Genomic DNA, 17,174 nt, shown 5'->3' with positions numbered 1-17,174 from the left:
AACTTATTGAAGGAATCTCTTGATCCCACCTAACCAACTGGAGAAGAAAGATGTGTCTATTCCAGCATACATGACACGTCGTCTTATTGTCCTAATTTGTTCAACTTCTTTAGAAACCTTCAGGTCTTTTGGATCTACATTTCGCCATTCAGGTCTGGCTATCTATATTTCGTCTCGTAAGTCTTTGGTCATACCGTCAATGAATGTATTTACCAATACTTTAACATCAAGTGGGTTTATGGGACTGTACCTCATGCCTTCCCATTTCAGCTGTAACCGTCCAAAGTATAGCTCTACACTCTCTCCTTTGTCACATCTGTAGAAAATCTTAATTTGCGTCCTAGCACGTCACCTGTTTTCGTGCTCACTAACTACCTAGGCCTGCCTAGGTGGATTTATACGTCCATCATATTGTCATTATTTATCTGTAGAATGAGAAAGGTTGGTTCTCAGGGTCAGCCAATTGTTTTTGCGTAGCTAGCTAGTCAGTGGGCCTCCAGGGATAATACTCCTGTATCTGTCTTACCCTACCTGATGTGGTCAGTTCTCTGGTGGTGGGGGTGACATGACATGCTGGTCTACAGCTCCTTCCCAAAAGGATTACTGTCAGCCTACTCCTAAAAGTTAATGTCCCCACTATCCGCCAACCACAATCCTGTGTCAGCTTCTTATATCACTACATGTGATCTTGTCTGGACAGGATTGAGTGTAATTCTCTTAGGTCGGGTTGCAGCACGGGTCATACAAGTGTTAGGGCCCAAATCCTCAACTATACCCTAAAAGGCATCACAGCTATAATTGACAAATCTTTGTTCACTGTAATATATATATTTGATCCATTCAACATTTTTATTAATCTGCATCTGTGGTACTATAGAAGCAAAGCCGGCATAAATCTGGTTCTGGGCTTTAAACTGGTCAGGCACCCCCCTTGGCACCCCAATGGCATCAATATATACTAGTGGATCTTCTTCATAACTCATGTGGAGCTGATCAAAACTTCTCCTCTTTCTGGTAGGTTCATCAGGTATCTTTGGTGTACATATATTGTGTATGTTTAATTAGCAAATCAGTATCTAGAGAACTGTTCTCCTTGCAGAAACCTGTCTCAAAAATCCCTACTAGTGTACCTGTGGTGTCGTGGGAATTGTAGCAGGTGTAATTGTCAGCTAATACGGTTACTCCTCCTGGAACCTTTAGTTTGGGTTTCTCATGAATTAGTAGGACATAATCTGGACAATCAGTGGACTTCAGACCTTTCAAACGATTCATGACACAGGCAGTGGTGTTGTCATCAGGAAAAAGCAGTGCATGTGTGTACAGATGTGTATTCGCAGCAGCACAAGCAATACATCCTACAGAGATATTCTGGACTCTCACATTGTATCTCACCCATTCTAACCATAGATTTTTCCTTGGGGCTGTTTGTGTTTCTATGGAGAAAACCTCTTGCCAACTGAGACCTGGAATGGGTATCACTTCATTAACTACATTTTGCAAACGCTCACCTGGGCCTGTTTTAGGTGTACTGGTAACAGGGGTCATGGTTGGTCTGAAGCTAATATCCCGGAGCTGTATATGGCCTAAATTCCCATGGTATCCACTACTAAATACATAATTATAATTCCTTCCCAATACGAATGTCTGCAGATCAGCAGATTGGGCGTTCTCCAGATTCAGGAGGAGGGGGTGACAACTTTTACCCCATTTACAGCCCCTAAGTGGTTGCAGAAGGGCTGTTAGATGCATTCTCTCACGAAGACTCCTACCCGTCCCATCCTTGGGAACATGGCTTCACTAGGTTTATATCCCCAATCGTCTCCCGTATTCCAAGCAGCATCTGTCTAATAATAACAATTATTGTTGTCATTTCTGGTAACACATATATAAAACTGGATGATTCCCTCTACCACCCATTCAGTCTCGGGACACTTGACTACATCACAGAAATCAAATCGTCAGATATTCACCAGGGCTGTCAGGTTTACCCAGAGAATAGTGGGACCTTAGTATTTTCATTTACATTAGGGGCCGAGAAGGTAGGGGCGAGGATGGCCCCCATTTCCAGGATCAAAAACAACAGCAACATTTCCCTTCAGTCACTACTGTGACTAAACACTGGTTCGGTCTCTTTTACAGTGTGAAGCGTGAATCCAGGTGCTCTTTCCTTCAAGTTTTACTGCAGTGGGGGTGACCAGGATCACCGTGTGAAGTCCTTCAAATCTCGGCTGGAGACAATCTCTACGCACAAACTTTTTCACATACACCAGGTCTCCTGGCACAAAGGGATTGTGTCCAGGAACCTTGTCTGGGTCTGGAAGAGAACTGAAGACAGTTAAATGCACTTTGGCAAGGTGTCCATGTAAGGCCTGCACATAGCTAGTCAAGTCCTGGTACTTGGGCTACAACTGTTGTGGAAAAAAAAAAACATTCAAGATTGGGGCTCCTGCCAAACAGAATCTCATACGGTGACAGTCCTGTCTTCCTGTTTGGGGTATATCTTACTGAAAACAAAGCCAGAGGAAAGCATTCTGTCCATGGTTTACCAGTCTCTGTCATTGCCTTCTGGATTTTAAGCTTAAGAGTTCCATTTAGTCTCTCCACTCTTCCACTACTCTGCGAATGGAGTATGCAATGCTTGACTTACCCCCAGTGCTGCCATTACCTCTGACATGATCTCTCCAGTAAAATGGGAACCCTGATCGCTTTCAATGACTTCAGGAACTCCATACCTGCATATGATCTCAGCCATCAGTGTCTTCGCCGTTGTCTTAGCCGTAGCTTTGTCAACTGGGTAGGCTTCTGGCCAACCTGAAAATAAATCAATGCAGACCAATACATACTCATACGTCCCTACCCTGGGTAACTGAATATAATCATTCTGCAGTCTCTGGAATTGGTTAAAGGGGCCGGGGAGTGTGTTTGGATGGGGTTTTCACTGTCCTACTCTGATTATGTGTGGCACATATCATGCAGCTCTGTACCTGCCTTTCTGCGCAGGTGGAAAACTCGGGGGCAATCCATTGTTTCTGTAGTGTGTCACACATGGCCGTCTTCGAGTGGTGCACATTCCCGTGCAGAACCTGTGCCATCATTGGGTACAGTACCTGTGGTAGGCAGACCTTTTCACCCCTCCCCCATAGTCCGGTAACGGTATCAGAGCAAGCCCCTATCTTTTGCCACCTATTTTTCTCCTCCTTACTTGCCTGTTTTAGTAACCGGGCTAAGATGTCTTTCAACACAAGTGGAGATGGTGGGGTGTCCAGGTGATGTACTTGAGAGGCCACAGGAGTGCTTGCTGCTTTCTTCGCAGCCTGGTCTGCCAGTGCGTTACCCTTTTATCCGTCCATCAGTGCCTTTGGTATGTGCCTTTACCTTTATGATGCCTGCTTGGGTGGGAAGCTGTAGTGCATTCATAAGTTGCTGGACTGCCTCAGCATGTTTAAAGGGGTGGCCATTTGCTGTCAGGAAAGCCCTGGCTCTCCAGATAGGCCCATAACCGTGTGTAATGCCAAAAGCATACCTGGAATCAGTGTAGATATTTACAGTCTTACCTTCTGCTAGTTTGCATGCTTCTTGTGCAGACATATGAGCTGGCATTAACTCTGCCTTGATTACCTCATGTTCTGAGACCACAGCATATCTGGTACAGTAGCATCCTCGGTCATCTTGGTGACGGGATCCATCTACAAAAAGCTCAAAATAAGCATTAGAATAGGCACACTAGAGACCAGCCGTTTCCTGAGACATCAATTCTAGACAATCATGTGGTTTGGAAACCTAATCTTGTTCCTCTGGATCCATTCTAGAAAGAAAAAGAGTGTCCTTTTTCATGTCACCTACTCCTCCCCCCTTTGGATCCAGGGGAACTAGGAGAAGAGTAGCAGGGTTCAGGACAGCGCACCTTTTCAAAGTCACATTAGTAGGCATGAGAATAGCACACCGAAGTCGCAGCTGTCTGGTCATGGACATGTGGCTAGATTATACTTGGTTAAGGATACTATATACATCGTGTGGGGTGTCGACCATCAGTGGGTGATCCAAAACAATCTCTGAAGACTTGTGTAGCAACAGCTGGACAGACAACACGGCCCGAACACAGAAGGGGCTTCCTCTTGCCACCGTACCCAGGCGGCCGCTGTAATAAGCAACAGGTATCTTTTTGTCTCCATGAAGCTGAGTCAGCACACCTGTAGCATGTCCTGCATAGGTGAGCTCTGTCTGCAATACTGTGCAGCAGTGCTCGGGTGTCTTGGAATCATATACGGGGCCTGCAGTGTGTAACACTGTATCACAGGGCAAATTCCCTCTTTGGGTGGACATAGCGTCTCCTGGATGCAAGGGGCCATGAGCGGCAAGGTAGGCCTGACACTCTTGGGCTATAACTGGCCCCCCTTTTTTTTTTTTTTCTTAACGGGAAACATGGGTGTGTTACATGGGGAAACACAGGGTATCAGGGCACCATTATCGAATAACATTTGTATTTGCCCCTTGAGACACTGCTCCTGATCATATTTCAAAGAGTATTGATGGACTTTAGAAAAAGGGGCACCAGGTTTGAGAAACACTTTTACTGGTTCTACAGGCATTATTGGGGGAGAATCTGGGTCTATCAGGACCATCACAACCGTAGGAAAGGCAAGTAGGATACACATCTCTTTATATTCATCTGCATAGGAGTTATATAACGCAAGGACCATCTGACCATCATCTTGGAATTATATCCTGGAGCAGAACTGTATTAATAAAACTGCCCCCAGTAAATTTACCGAACATATAGAAAAGATTACGAACTGAGCAGTAACTTCAGGGAAAGGTCCCACAGGGATAGGTTTTATAAGAGTATATTTATTGGGTCTGTCATCTACTCTAATTAAAACAAGCTTTTGATCTGAGAATTTGCATGGCGGGGCTGGGGAGATAATGAAATTCCCATACGGGGTTAAAGGCGTATTGGAATGTGAAGCTGGACTCACGTGTACGAAGGGAGGAGGCAGAAACTAGAGTCTGTTACATAGACAGTAAGAAGCGCTGCTGATTTAACCCTTCCTTTCCTGCTGGACTAAATTCTTTTGAAAACCTTTTACTATTTGCAATGCATCATCCGGAGTGGAAATCCCAATATCGGATCTACTACAAAAAGGTATGAATGGGCTTTTTGTTACAGTGAGAATCCCAGATCTTCAAACACTACCATAAGACGCCCATAGAACTTCTCGGCAATCCAGGATATATTGGTGCCTTTTACCAATCTTTCAATTACTTACAAGTTTTCATCTAAAACTAGGCAGGTCTATTTCACTTTCAATTTCATACAGTACTTATTGCTGTAAACATAAATCTCTCAGTGTGTATTGTACCAAGGACAGAGAAAACTTAGAATACAATACATGGCCCCCCCCCCTCCCCCGTAGCCCACAGCGCCGAAGGGAAAAATTGCAGGCAGGTCGCGCAGGGATTCACTCAGCCCCTCCCATCTAGTAACACGGAGATAAGAACTTCCACTGCATTCTTCAGCGCTGAAGGGAGAGCAAGAGCCCAACTCTATACCCCCCTTTCTCCAGCACGTAGCGCAGATAAGGAGAAAGAAGAAGAAGTGACAAAGAAATCTTGCAGCGGTCTGCTCAGCCCCTCCCCTACAGTACACAGCACTGATACAAAGCTCCGTATCTTCTACAGTCACAAATTACAGCAGTTTTCAGACCTAATTTCTACAAAACTTTCCTATAATCCTCCGTGGTCTGGGCGGAGCCCCAAAGACGGTCCGTACACACACACAAGGCAGGTCTCCACCCAGATTGGATTCTGCACAACACAAACAGGACACACCTACACTTCTGGAGATCTCTTTCCGCCGCCATTACAGGGCGCTGGCTGAGACTGCATTTTCATCATCAGTGGCACGGCGGCCATTTTACAATCTGTAAGATCACAGTTCACAGGCATTTTATAACCAAACACGGGCTCTACATTATCTGATCCTCCCCTCCATCAACCTATTCTCATCCTTTGTTCTTTAAGCCTCGCGCAACTCGCAGATAAGCTTCTTGACTGTCTCTTGCCCTCCCGTGACCATTGTCTTGACTTCCACGGCATCCTCATCTAACTTGTGGGGCACTGACTTCTTTTGCTTTAAGATACGCAGCTTGGCTCCCAGAATACTACGCCCTGCTATAGCTCAGGATCGCTGGCAGCGATTTCAACGCTGGTATTCTGCAATACGGAATCTCGCTCAACGTATTAGAAAAAAGAAGAGCCTCGCGCTCAACATTTTCTGTCCCTAACCTGAACACCAGCGATTAACAGACTATCCTGCCACGATATTCTAAACAGTCGGGAGGCGGTCTCCTAGTGAGAGCCCTCCACAGAAATACAGGTGGTCCCTGCTCGGGACGTCTTAATTACCTAGCTGGTACAATATCACAGAGGCTGCGTCTCCTATCCCTTCCTCTAAGCCGCCCCACAATCTACAACTAGCTCAATTTTTCAGTCCACTTCACTACTAGACAATAGTCACGGGTAGGATGGTTGAATGGAGTACAATGACCGATGGAGGAGGTGTGGTGTACAGAGGTCGCACAGGATGCAACGTCTCTCAGTTGCTGGTTCAGAGCGTGGCACAGGATCACGTTTGATCTCACCACTCGATCATTCACCTCCCGGACCCAAGGAGACTACAGACAAACCAATAACGGCTGAGACACTAGCAAGTGTGACATATACAGTGTACATGATCGCCACTTACCGCGTGCAGAGGGTGATCAGTCCTCGAGGTCAGCCACTACGGGTATCATCCACAGACATCCAGGCATGGGTCCAGAGGGTCTCGGATCGCTGGCCACGCCCCCCGTTGGTCGCGCCAAAATTGTCGGGGTCGTAATACGACAATTACCCTTCCTTCACCAGTCATTCCAAATTAATATGTGTGCAGGGCATCTGGTACCGGATAAGAATAAATCAGACAGGTAGCTGGTTCAAACTTAGTTAATGCCCCGTGCATCCACACATGTCTGCAGCGGTCACACCAACTGGCTTTATTCTAAAATACACAATACTATATTGAGTGTTAGGGGAAGGCGTGCATTAGGCGGGGTTTAAGCTAGCATCCAGTCTTTCTGATTTGTTCTGACGTCTTCCGGTGAATCCTCCCTTTCTTCACATCCCTGAGTTTCGATTCTGAAGAAATGAATCATCCCTCCAGACACAAACCAGAAATGAAACTGAACCCTAGCAACCATTTTTAAATACAATTACATATGCATTAACTAGCAGATAGGAAAAACTTATTGTTTCACAGTATAAATGTATAAAAGTACAAAAAGAGTATAAAGATATATATTTTCACCTTGACAGCATCATAATGAATTTGGGGGTGGAAGAACACTCTATCAGGTACTGAGCATCCTCCGCCACCTCCCAATTCATTACAAGTTCCTGACAGCGTCTTCTCCCACCTTTCAGTTCATTATAAAGGGTCCTATGCAACTTAATGCCTCCTCTGCCACTACCCAATAAATTTTAAGTCCCTGATAGCATCATAATGAATTGTAAAATGGGGGAGTATGCTATCAGGGGCTTAGCACCCTCCTCCACCACCCAATTCATTTTACATCCATATCTAACATCCTCTTCCCTTCCCCCTGTTTGTAAGTCCGTTAAAGTCCCCTTCCTCCTATCCGAATCCGCCACATCCCATCATTGTCCTCTCCATCACCTCCATTATTGCCCTCTCCACCACCCCATTATTGCCTTCTCCCCACCCCCATCATTGCCTTCTCCCCACCTCAATCATTGCCCTCTCCACCACGCCATCATTGCCCTCCCTATCACCTCCATCATTGCCCTCTCCACCACCTTCATCATTGTTCTCCCCCTCCACCCCATCATTGTCCTCTCCACCTCCTCCATTATTGCCTTCTCCCCCACCACCCTCATCATTGCCCTTTCCACCACCTCTATCATTGCTTTCTCCCCCACCACCCCCATCAGTGCCTTCTCCATCACCTCTATCAGTGTCTTCTCCCTCACCACCCCAATCATTGCCCTTTCCACCACCTCCATCATTGCCTTCTCCCTCGCACCCTCATCATTGCCCTTTCCACCACCTCCATCATTGCCTTCTCCCCCTCCACTCCCATCATTGCCCTCTCCATCACCTCCATCATTGCCCTTTCCACTACCTCCATCATTGCCTTCTCCTCCACCACCCCCCATAATTGCCCTTTCAACCACCTATATCATTGCTTTCTCCTCCACCACCCCTATCATCTCCATCATTGCCTTCTCCACCTCCATCATTGCCCTTTCCACCAACTCCATCATTGCCTTCTTCCCCACCACTTCCATCATTGCCCTTTCCATAACTTGTATAATTTTTTCCCCCACAACCCCTATCATTGCCCTCTCTATCACCCCCATCATTGCCCTCTCCACTACCTACACACACACAGCACCACTCACCTCTCTGCACATTCCCCCGTAGCCCCGCACACACACACACACACACACACACACACACCACTCACCTGTCACCTCTCTGCACGTTCCCCTGCAGCCCCACATACACACACACCTCTCACCTCTCTGCACGCTCCTCTGCAGCTACACACACACATACCAAACACCTCTCTGCACATTCCCTGCAGCCTCAGCATCTTCGTGGCCAGTAGCTTTCTCTCTCACACAGCCATGCGCTGAATGCTGACATCATCCAGCTGTGCTGCTGTGTCAGACAGTGAGCAGGGGCATGAAGCAGGATGGATCTTTGCAGCTCTGCTCCACTGCCATATTGTCCTGTAGGCTGTGGATCTGCAGGGATCGCGCCCTGCCCACCGCACATGAGGGCAATCTAGCCAGGGGTCCCCTGGAGCCTTGGGGCCAGATAAACAGGCCAGATTGCCCTCAATGTTAGCCGCCCTGCAGGGGCCCCCTCCACGTCTGGACCCGGTGCAATGGCACCTGCTTGACATGGGGTATGTCTGTCCCTGTTCTCATCAGCCGCTACCTGCTATCGCTGTTATCAGTTGAATATACAGTGGGGCAAAAAAGTATTTAGTCAGTCAGCAATAGTGCAAGTTCCACCACTTAAAAAGATGAGAGGCGTCTGTAATTTACATCATAGGTAGACCTCAACTATGGGAGACAAACTGAGAAAAAAAAATCCAGAAAATCACATTGTCTGTTTTTTTAACATTTTATTTTAACTGTAACTCAACATTCTCCCTTGCTTGCACTGATCGCCAGCAGAGCAGGAGAGAATGATGCAAGCCTTCTTCAGCACCCGGTGCCGGGGAACAGCGCAACTGTAGCGCTGCTTCTCTGGCGCCAGTATGTATGGTGCTGATGCATCACACGAGCGGCAAATGGTTGCCTTTCATGTGCCGCCAGTATTACACACACGGACACTGATGTCTCCAGTACCATTTTTTCCAGTGCCGGAAATATCAGGATGCGTGAAACCAGCCTATGAGAGCCAGAACAAGACTCTCATAGACTTACATTTACAGTTGTGACCATTACCTTCCAGTCAGTCAGACGTTGCTGTCACAAGATAACAGCGCAGGTGCTTTAAGCAAGTGACACGTCCTCTCTAATTGTTGTTAACAAAACTCTTAATCTCATTGCCTATTTTTTAAACTTTCTGAAGCTAAGTTTTTGGCCATAAAAGGAAGCCATCATCATAAAATGATATGTTAATTAGTGATGATTATTTATGACTTCTCGGAGATTTAGTTTTCCTTGCCGCAGCTAGATGATTTGCGGCTACTAGACAGCTTGATTACATGTGGGGATTCCCTAGCAACCAGGCAACCCACACATGCACTCAGGCTGGCTAACAGTCATAAATCATCCAGCTGAAGCAAGGAAAACTAAATCTCCAGTCATAAATACTCGGAGATCACCCGAGCGTGCTCGAGAAAACCCAAGCAACGAGTATATTCGCTCATCACTAATGTTAATTAAATCATAATTTTTACATGTTACAATCTATCGTTAAAAAAAACCCCTGAACTCTTGCAGTACTTTTCACACTGGCCACTGGGGCTTCTTAGGCGAAATTGTCGCAATTAACGCCATGCAACGGGTCCGTTAGCGCACCCATTGACGGCAATGTGAATCTGCTCTCTAGCGCATCGCTAGCGCATGCCATTTTCGGCACGCGCTAGCGATGTGCCGTCATTTTCTCGTCCGTTCTCGTCCGTTCCTCGCTAGCGCAGATCGGGGATCTGCGCTAGCGGGATCGGGGATCGGCAAACGCGATCCCTATAGATACATTGCGTTAGCGCAATCCGCTAGCGCTATGCGCTTAACGGATTGCCCTAACGCAATGTGAACCTAGCCTTAACCATTTGTTTTGTATTGTAGTGTCTAATGAGCCTGTGCAAAGGTCATTGTTATGGGAGAAGAAAGAGAGCAAGGTCAATGGTGACATTGCCTATTGTGACTGGTGAATCCTTTCCTAGCAGCTGTGTATAGTGGTGTTACCTCTCATTGTAATCCTACCTATATATTGATTAAAAAACTCTTGTAAGGAAGAGGTACTTTATTGCAATATTCCCATTAAGGGCACATTCACATAACCATATTTTCAGTCCAAGTGCTGTCTGTTAAAAAAAAAAAAAAAAAAACTGACAGCTCTCGGACCAATGTTTATAGTCCCATTCTACTGAGCTCATGACTTTTCATGTATTATGGCAACTCGACTTAGGGTACTGTCACACAATGGCACTTTGGTCGCTACAACGGCACGATCCGTGATGTTCCAGAGATATAGTTACGATATCGCTGTGTCTGACACGCTACTGCGATCAGGGACCCCGCTGAGAATCGTTCGTCGTAGCAGATCCTTTGAAACTTTATTTCGTCGTCAAGTGTCCCGCTGTGGCGGCATGATCGCAGCGTGTAACAAAGGTGTGCACGATATTCCCAATGTCCCGTATGACTTCTACATCGCAACTACGTCATGAAATTATCGCTCCAGCACTGTGACCGCAGTCTACGACGCTGGAGCGATAATCATGCGACGCTGCAACGTCACGGATCGTGCCGTCGGAGCGATCAAAGTGCCACTGTGTGACAGTACCCTTAGTCACATCAAAGCTGTACATGTTTCCTAACTACTTTTGTCTTATGAATTCAATAAAGTCTATAATTACCTAAATGACAGAATACGATGTTGATCACTCCTTTGTTGGAATCTACCTCTATTCTAATGTCAATTGAGCCTGATCCATACTTTCCAAACATTTTTTAACAAAAATATTAGTTTATTTTCATCATATTTTGCTTTACCAAACATCTAAGATATCTAAAAGTGTTGTTTAAAAAAGCTTTTATATTAACGTCCTGTTAATTTTTGCATTAATTGCCTTTTTTAAATAAATATATGGATGCTTCTTGATGATATTTCCTGTAAATTCCTCTAGGACATTTACGCCGGAGGCAATTCTACTCTGAGCCATTGGATAATGGAAGGATCTTGTCCCAGAGCTCCTCTTTTACTTATCAGGATATATTAGATGAGTTGATTGTATACATTCCAGAGACTGGGGCTACACATTCAGATGAATTCAGGTTCTCTCTGTCAGATGGTCGATACACTAATACTGGAAGATTACAGTTTATTATAGAGCCACAAAGAAAAGAACCACCAAGGTTGGCTGTAAACCGAGGTCTACAGATCTCAGCAGGTATGTCTAACATGTAGAAGCCTTTACTACGAAAGTAGGAAAACATAAGGAAAGGCCAGTACAACACATAAATGATTACAATCCCTTTACACCCATTAAATTTGTCAACTCTTCGGGGAATCTCAAAGATCTCTCTTTTCAGGAGCCTTCTAGATGTCCTAGAAGAATTGACTTGTATGCTTGAGTTGATAAGTGCTCTTTAATAGAACAAAATTGTTTCTGGTTAGTTATGTGATCAGATTAGCAAATCACTGGTAGCAAAATGAATGCAGCAATTTAAATAAATATGGTCTTATAAAAAAGCTCCCTGAGATTTGTAGGCCGTCACTATTCACTTTGTCATGAGCAAAATGCCCCACAATTGTGGCGTATATATGTCAGGCACCACATTTATTTCGTTTTGGACATCTTTTGTACTTGGTCCACCAACAATGCATGGCTATATATGCACCAAATGTTTAGTTTAAATTTGCCATGTCTGTTCTGATCTTAATCTGTCCAAATTTGTGACAGTATTTATAAATCAGCCCCAATGTATTTTCCATAATTATTTTTAGATTATTAGGGATAGCAGTGACATTTCTGGGGATTTTCGCCTTTAATATAAAAGTGAGTAAAAGTATTTATTTTTAACAACCAATTCATAAGAGCACTCTAATTTTACAAAATTAGTAAATTACTGGACTAACGATGGTAACACAAGACAAGTATCACACATAGACTATGTTGTGCATCATAAAGTCAGCTCCACACAGCTCAACCCTCTTACCATGGAGTAAAGAATGTCATGAACCAGCATTAGGATGGTCTTCTGACCCTAGATGTTATTATCAGGCAATATGTGAGACCACTCTGCAGCTTGTGAAGACTGAAACTGAATTTGTGTAATTAACGTGTTGCGGGGCAGCAATCGTGGGCGAGAGGAGCATCATCCATGCTCCGACACGGTGCAGGAAAATGGGGGTCCTGGCTAGGTATGTGTGCTGATGTTACCTTGGCGATGCGACTCTGCAGACTGCATGTTGCCATTTGACTTGGCAGGCCAGGACTAGATGAGGTAGAGATGAATGATAGAGACTAGTGATGAGCGAGTGTACTCGTTGCTCAGGTTTTCCCGAGCACGCTCGGGTGACCTCCGAGTATTTGTTATTGCTCAAAGAGATATAGTTTTCATCGCCTCAGTTGCATGATTTACGGCTTCCAGATAAGCTGAATACATGTGGGAATTCCCTAACAAACAGGCATTCCTCACATGTATTCAGCGTATCTGGAAGCCATAAATTATGCAACTGAGGCAATGAAAACTATATCTCCGAGCAATAACAAATACTCGGAGGTCACCCGAGCGTGCTCAGGAAAACCCGAGCAACGAGTACACTCGCTCATCACTAATAGAGACCAAAGTCCTAAAATAAACTTTTTACTGAACATTAACTTGATGAGACGTATATACAACAGATAGCAGCCACAGCACTTCATGAATGCTTCTTCTTCATTACATGTTACAACAGTCCAGCAATCCATTATGGAAATTTCCATTTTCCCCTGTGAGGACCCAATGGGTCAAGGTGTTATGCCATAGTCCCTCACAGCTAGTCTGAACTACCAGTTAATTTGTGAGGACCCCACTGGCTGAGGTGTGTCAGTACGACTCACCACTAGTACTCTCAAAGTCCTTTTGATGAGATTCCACAAACTCCTTGCTGTGCCACTGCATTTTCAATTCGTGTACCAGTATGAGACACTCTATCTTTCTCTCCAGAGTAGGTAATTGTTTGCTTAAAGGGAATCTGTCAGTAGGATCAACCCTTTTGATCCGTCTATATAGGCATGTAGGTTACAAGAAGCTAAATAAGATGTTATCTTGAGATCTGTGATCTGATGTCCAGAGAAATCGAGGTTTTTCTTATATGTAAATTACCTCTTCCAGGAGAACACCTCATGGAAGATAACTCTGCCTCCAGAGCTTATTTTAAATAGAAGGGAGAGTTACCAGTGTGAGACAAGTAACAGAACAGGAGAAATGAACTTTGTCTTCTTGCAAACACATATTTGCAGCTTTCTGAGCTTTTCTGTATTGCAACAACATTGCAACCCTGTCTGCTATGAAATGAATGCTGAAGCTGAGAGAAACCTGCATACACAGTGTTCCAAATTATTATGCAAATTGGATTTAAGTGTCATAAAGATTTAATTGTTTTGTTTTTCAAATAAACTCATGGATGGTATTGTGTCTCAGGGCTTAATGGATCACTGAAATCAATCTTAAACACGTGATAATTAGTTTTCCAGGTGATTCTAATTAAAGGAAAACTACTTAAAAATGATGTTCCACATTATTAAGCATTAGTCAGCAAGAAGAGTATAACCCCTATGCATAAAACATAACTTTTACTATTGATGGTTAAAATTGAACAAACACATAATACCCAAAAAATAAAGTGCTCACGACGAAAACTGTGCAGATAAAAAACTGGTTGGATCTCACCAATTGCAGATTATAGTGCCACATAGATGAATGCGGATCACCGGGAGGGTCCAGCAATAGAAAATATGATGGAGCAATGTGTAGAGGGATGGGGAACCGTTGCCTACTCCCCTGTCGTGCCCTGGCATTAGCTCCTGTCCTTACAAGGACAGGCCCAGATGAGCCCTATACTGGACACCCCCCACCAAATGTGTTAGAAAATAGCGCCTCCCAACGCGTTTCTTCTCCACTTGCAGAGATTCATCAGGGGAGTTCATATAAGTCCATGAGCAAAGTCTTTGCTCGGGTGTATAATCTTAAGGGCACCAGCAGTGGCTGTGTGCCTTCCAGTCTCGGAGAGATTTCTGTGTGGCCGTCTGCCACCAAAGGTGAGTCAACTTTGGTGGCAGACGGCCACACAGAAATCTCTCCGAGACTGGAAGGCACACAGCCACTGCTGGTGCCCTTAAGATTATACACCCGAGCAAAGACTTTGCTCATGGACTTATATGAACTCCCCTGATGAATCTCTGCAAGTGGAGAAGAAACGCGTTGGGAGGCGCTATTTTCTAACACATTTGGTGGGGGGTGTCCAGTATAGGGCTCATCTGGGCCTGTCCTTGTAAGGACAGGAGCTAATGCCAGGGCACGACAGGGGAGTAGGCAACGGTTCCCCATCCCTCTACACATTGCTCCATCATATTTTCTATTGCTGGACCCTCCCGGTGATCCGCATTCATCTATGTGGCACTATAATCTGCAATTGGTGAGATCCAACCAGTTTTTTATCTGCACAGTTTTCGTCGTGAGCACTTTATTTTTTGGGTATTATGTGTTTGTTCAATTTTAACCATCAATAGTAAAAGTTATGTTTTATGCATAGGGGTTATACTCTTCTTGCTGACTAATACTGTTCTCCCTAAGAGTTGTGCAAACAGCCTGGTTGCTCCAGGCTGTAGCTGTACCCACATTATTAAGCAGGCCACAGTTTTCAAGTAACATGGGAAAGAAAAAGGATCTCTCTGCTGCCGAAAAACTTCAAATAGTGCAATGCCTTGGTCAAGGGCTGAAAACATTAGATATTTCACGAAAAATTAAGCGTTATCGTACTGTTAAGGCTAGGGTCACATTGCGTTAGGGCAATCCGTTAAGCGCATAGCGCTAGCGGACTGCGCTAATGCAATGCTTCTCTAGGGTCCGCGTTCGGCGTCCCCACTAGCGCAGATCCCCGATCTGCACTAGCGAGGAACGGACCTCGGGCGCGCCGCGGACGCTGCAAGCAGCGTCCGAGGTCCGTCACTCAAATGACGGCACATCTCTAGCGCACGCCCAATGTGGGCGGGCGCTAGCGACGCGTTCACCATTACAGGCTATGGCGTAGTCCGTTAAACGCGGAGATTTGTGGCTGAATCTGAGCACAGACGTGTTTATGCTGATAAAGGCAGAATGAGGAAGGTTTCTGCCAGGCAAGTTCATCGGATTAAGAGAGCAGCTGCTAAAAAGCCATTACAAACCAGCAAACAGATATTTGATGCTGCCGGTGCTTCTGGAGTCCCTCGAACCTCAAGGTGTAGGATCCTTCAAAGGCTTGCTTTGGTTCATAAACCTACTATTCGGCCACCCCTAAACAGTGTTCACAAGCAGAAACGGTTGCAGTGGGCCTAGACATACATGAAGACTAATTTTCAAACAGTCTTGTTTACTGATGAGTGTCGAAAAACCCTGGATGGTCCAGATGGATGGAGTAGTGGATGGCCACCTTGTCCCATCAAGGCTTCGACGTCATCAAGGAGGTGGAGGAGTCATGTTTTGGGCCAGAATCATGGGGAAACAGCTGGTAGGGCCCTTTAAGGTTCCTGAAGGTGTGAAAATGACCTCTGCAAAGTATATAGAGTTTCTGACTGACAACTTTCTTCCATGGTATAAAAAGCAGAAACGTTCCTTCAGGAGCAAAATCATCTTCGTTCATGAAAATGCACCATCTCATGCTGCAAAGAATACCTCTGAGTCATTAGCTGCTATGGGCATAAAAGGAGATAAACTCATGGTGTGGTCACCATCTTCCCCTGACTTCATCCCTATAGAGAACCTTTGGAGTATCATAAAGCAAAAGATCTATGAGGGTGGGAGGCAGTTCACATCAAAACAGCAGCTCTGGGAGGCTGTTCTGACTTCATGCAAAGAAATACAAGCAGAAACTCTCCAAAAACACACAAGTTCAATGGATGCAAGAATGGTGAAGGTGATATCAAAGAAGGGTTCCATGTAACTTGGCCTGTTAGGTTTTTTTTGAGTTAAATAGCTTTTTTGTTCAGTGAATGTGACCTCCTAATGCTGCAAATTCCACAAATGAGCATTTTCAGTTATTTAAAACATATCAAATGTTTAGAAATTCTACTGTGCCTAATAATTTGAAACATTGCATTTTGAGTTTTTATTCATTTTGGAGATTATACTGTTATCATTGGGAGGTTTCTTCAATAAAATTCGATGTGTACTCTAATGGGTGAAGACTTTTATTAGACTGACTGTCATTTGCACTGACCATTTAGGAAAATCTGAGAAAGATATAATTTGCATAATAATTTGGAACATGGTGTACAGTGGGTACGGAAAGTATTCAGACCCCTTTAAATTTTTCACTTTAAGTTTCATTGCAGCCATTTGGTAAATTCCAAAAAGTTAATATTTCACATTAATGTACACTCTCCATGCCATCTTGACTGAAAAAAACAGAAATGTACACATTTTTGAAAATTTATTGAAAAAGAAAAACTGAAATATCACATGGTCATAAGTATTCAGACCCTTTGCTCAGACACTCATATTTAAGTCACATGCTGTCCATTTCCTTGTGGTCCTCCTTGAGGTGGTTCTACTCCTTCATTGGAGTCCAGCTGTGTTTAATTAAACTGATAGGACTTGATTTGGAAATGCACACACCTGTCTATATAAGATCTCACAGCTCACCGTGCATGTCAGACCAAATGAGATTCATGAGCTCAAAGGAACTGGCC

The 17,174-nt window shown here is 44.6% G+C and overlaps 1 protein-coding gene across 1 annotated transcript in view; it reads left to right on the top strand.

The window, feature by feature from the left end:
* Nucleotides 1–17,174, top strand: part of FRAS1 (Fraser extracellular matrix complex subunit 1) — a 653,238-nt gene that overhangs the window by 536,557 nt on the left and 99,507 nt on the right. Inside the window, exon 44 of the mRNA XM_077275534.1 lies at nucleotides 11,427–11,690. Coding sequence (XP_077131649.1) covers nucleotides 11,427–11,690 — 264 coding nt within the window. The remainder of the gene's footprint in view (nucleotides 1–11,426; nucleotides 11,691–17,174) is intronic.

The sequence above is a fragment of the Ranitomeya variabilis genome, chromosome 1, assembly GCF_051348905.1.
Source record: "Ranitomeya variabilis isolate aRanVar5 chromosome 1, aRanVar5.hap1, whole genome shotgun sequence".
In the NCBI taxonomy this organism is placed as follows: Eukaryota; Metazoa; Chordata; class Amphibia; order Anura; family Dendrobatidae; genus Ranitomeya; species Ranitomeya variabilis.
This window is presented reverse-complemented; position numbering and strand designations above follow the sequence as displayed.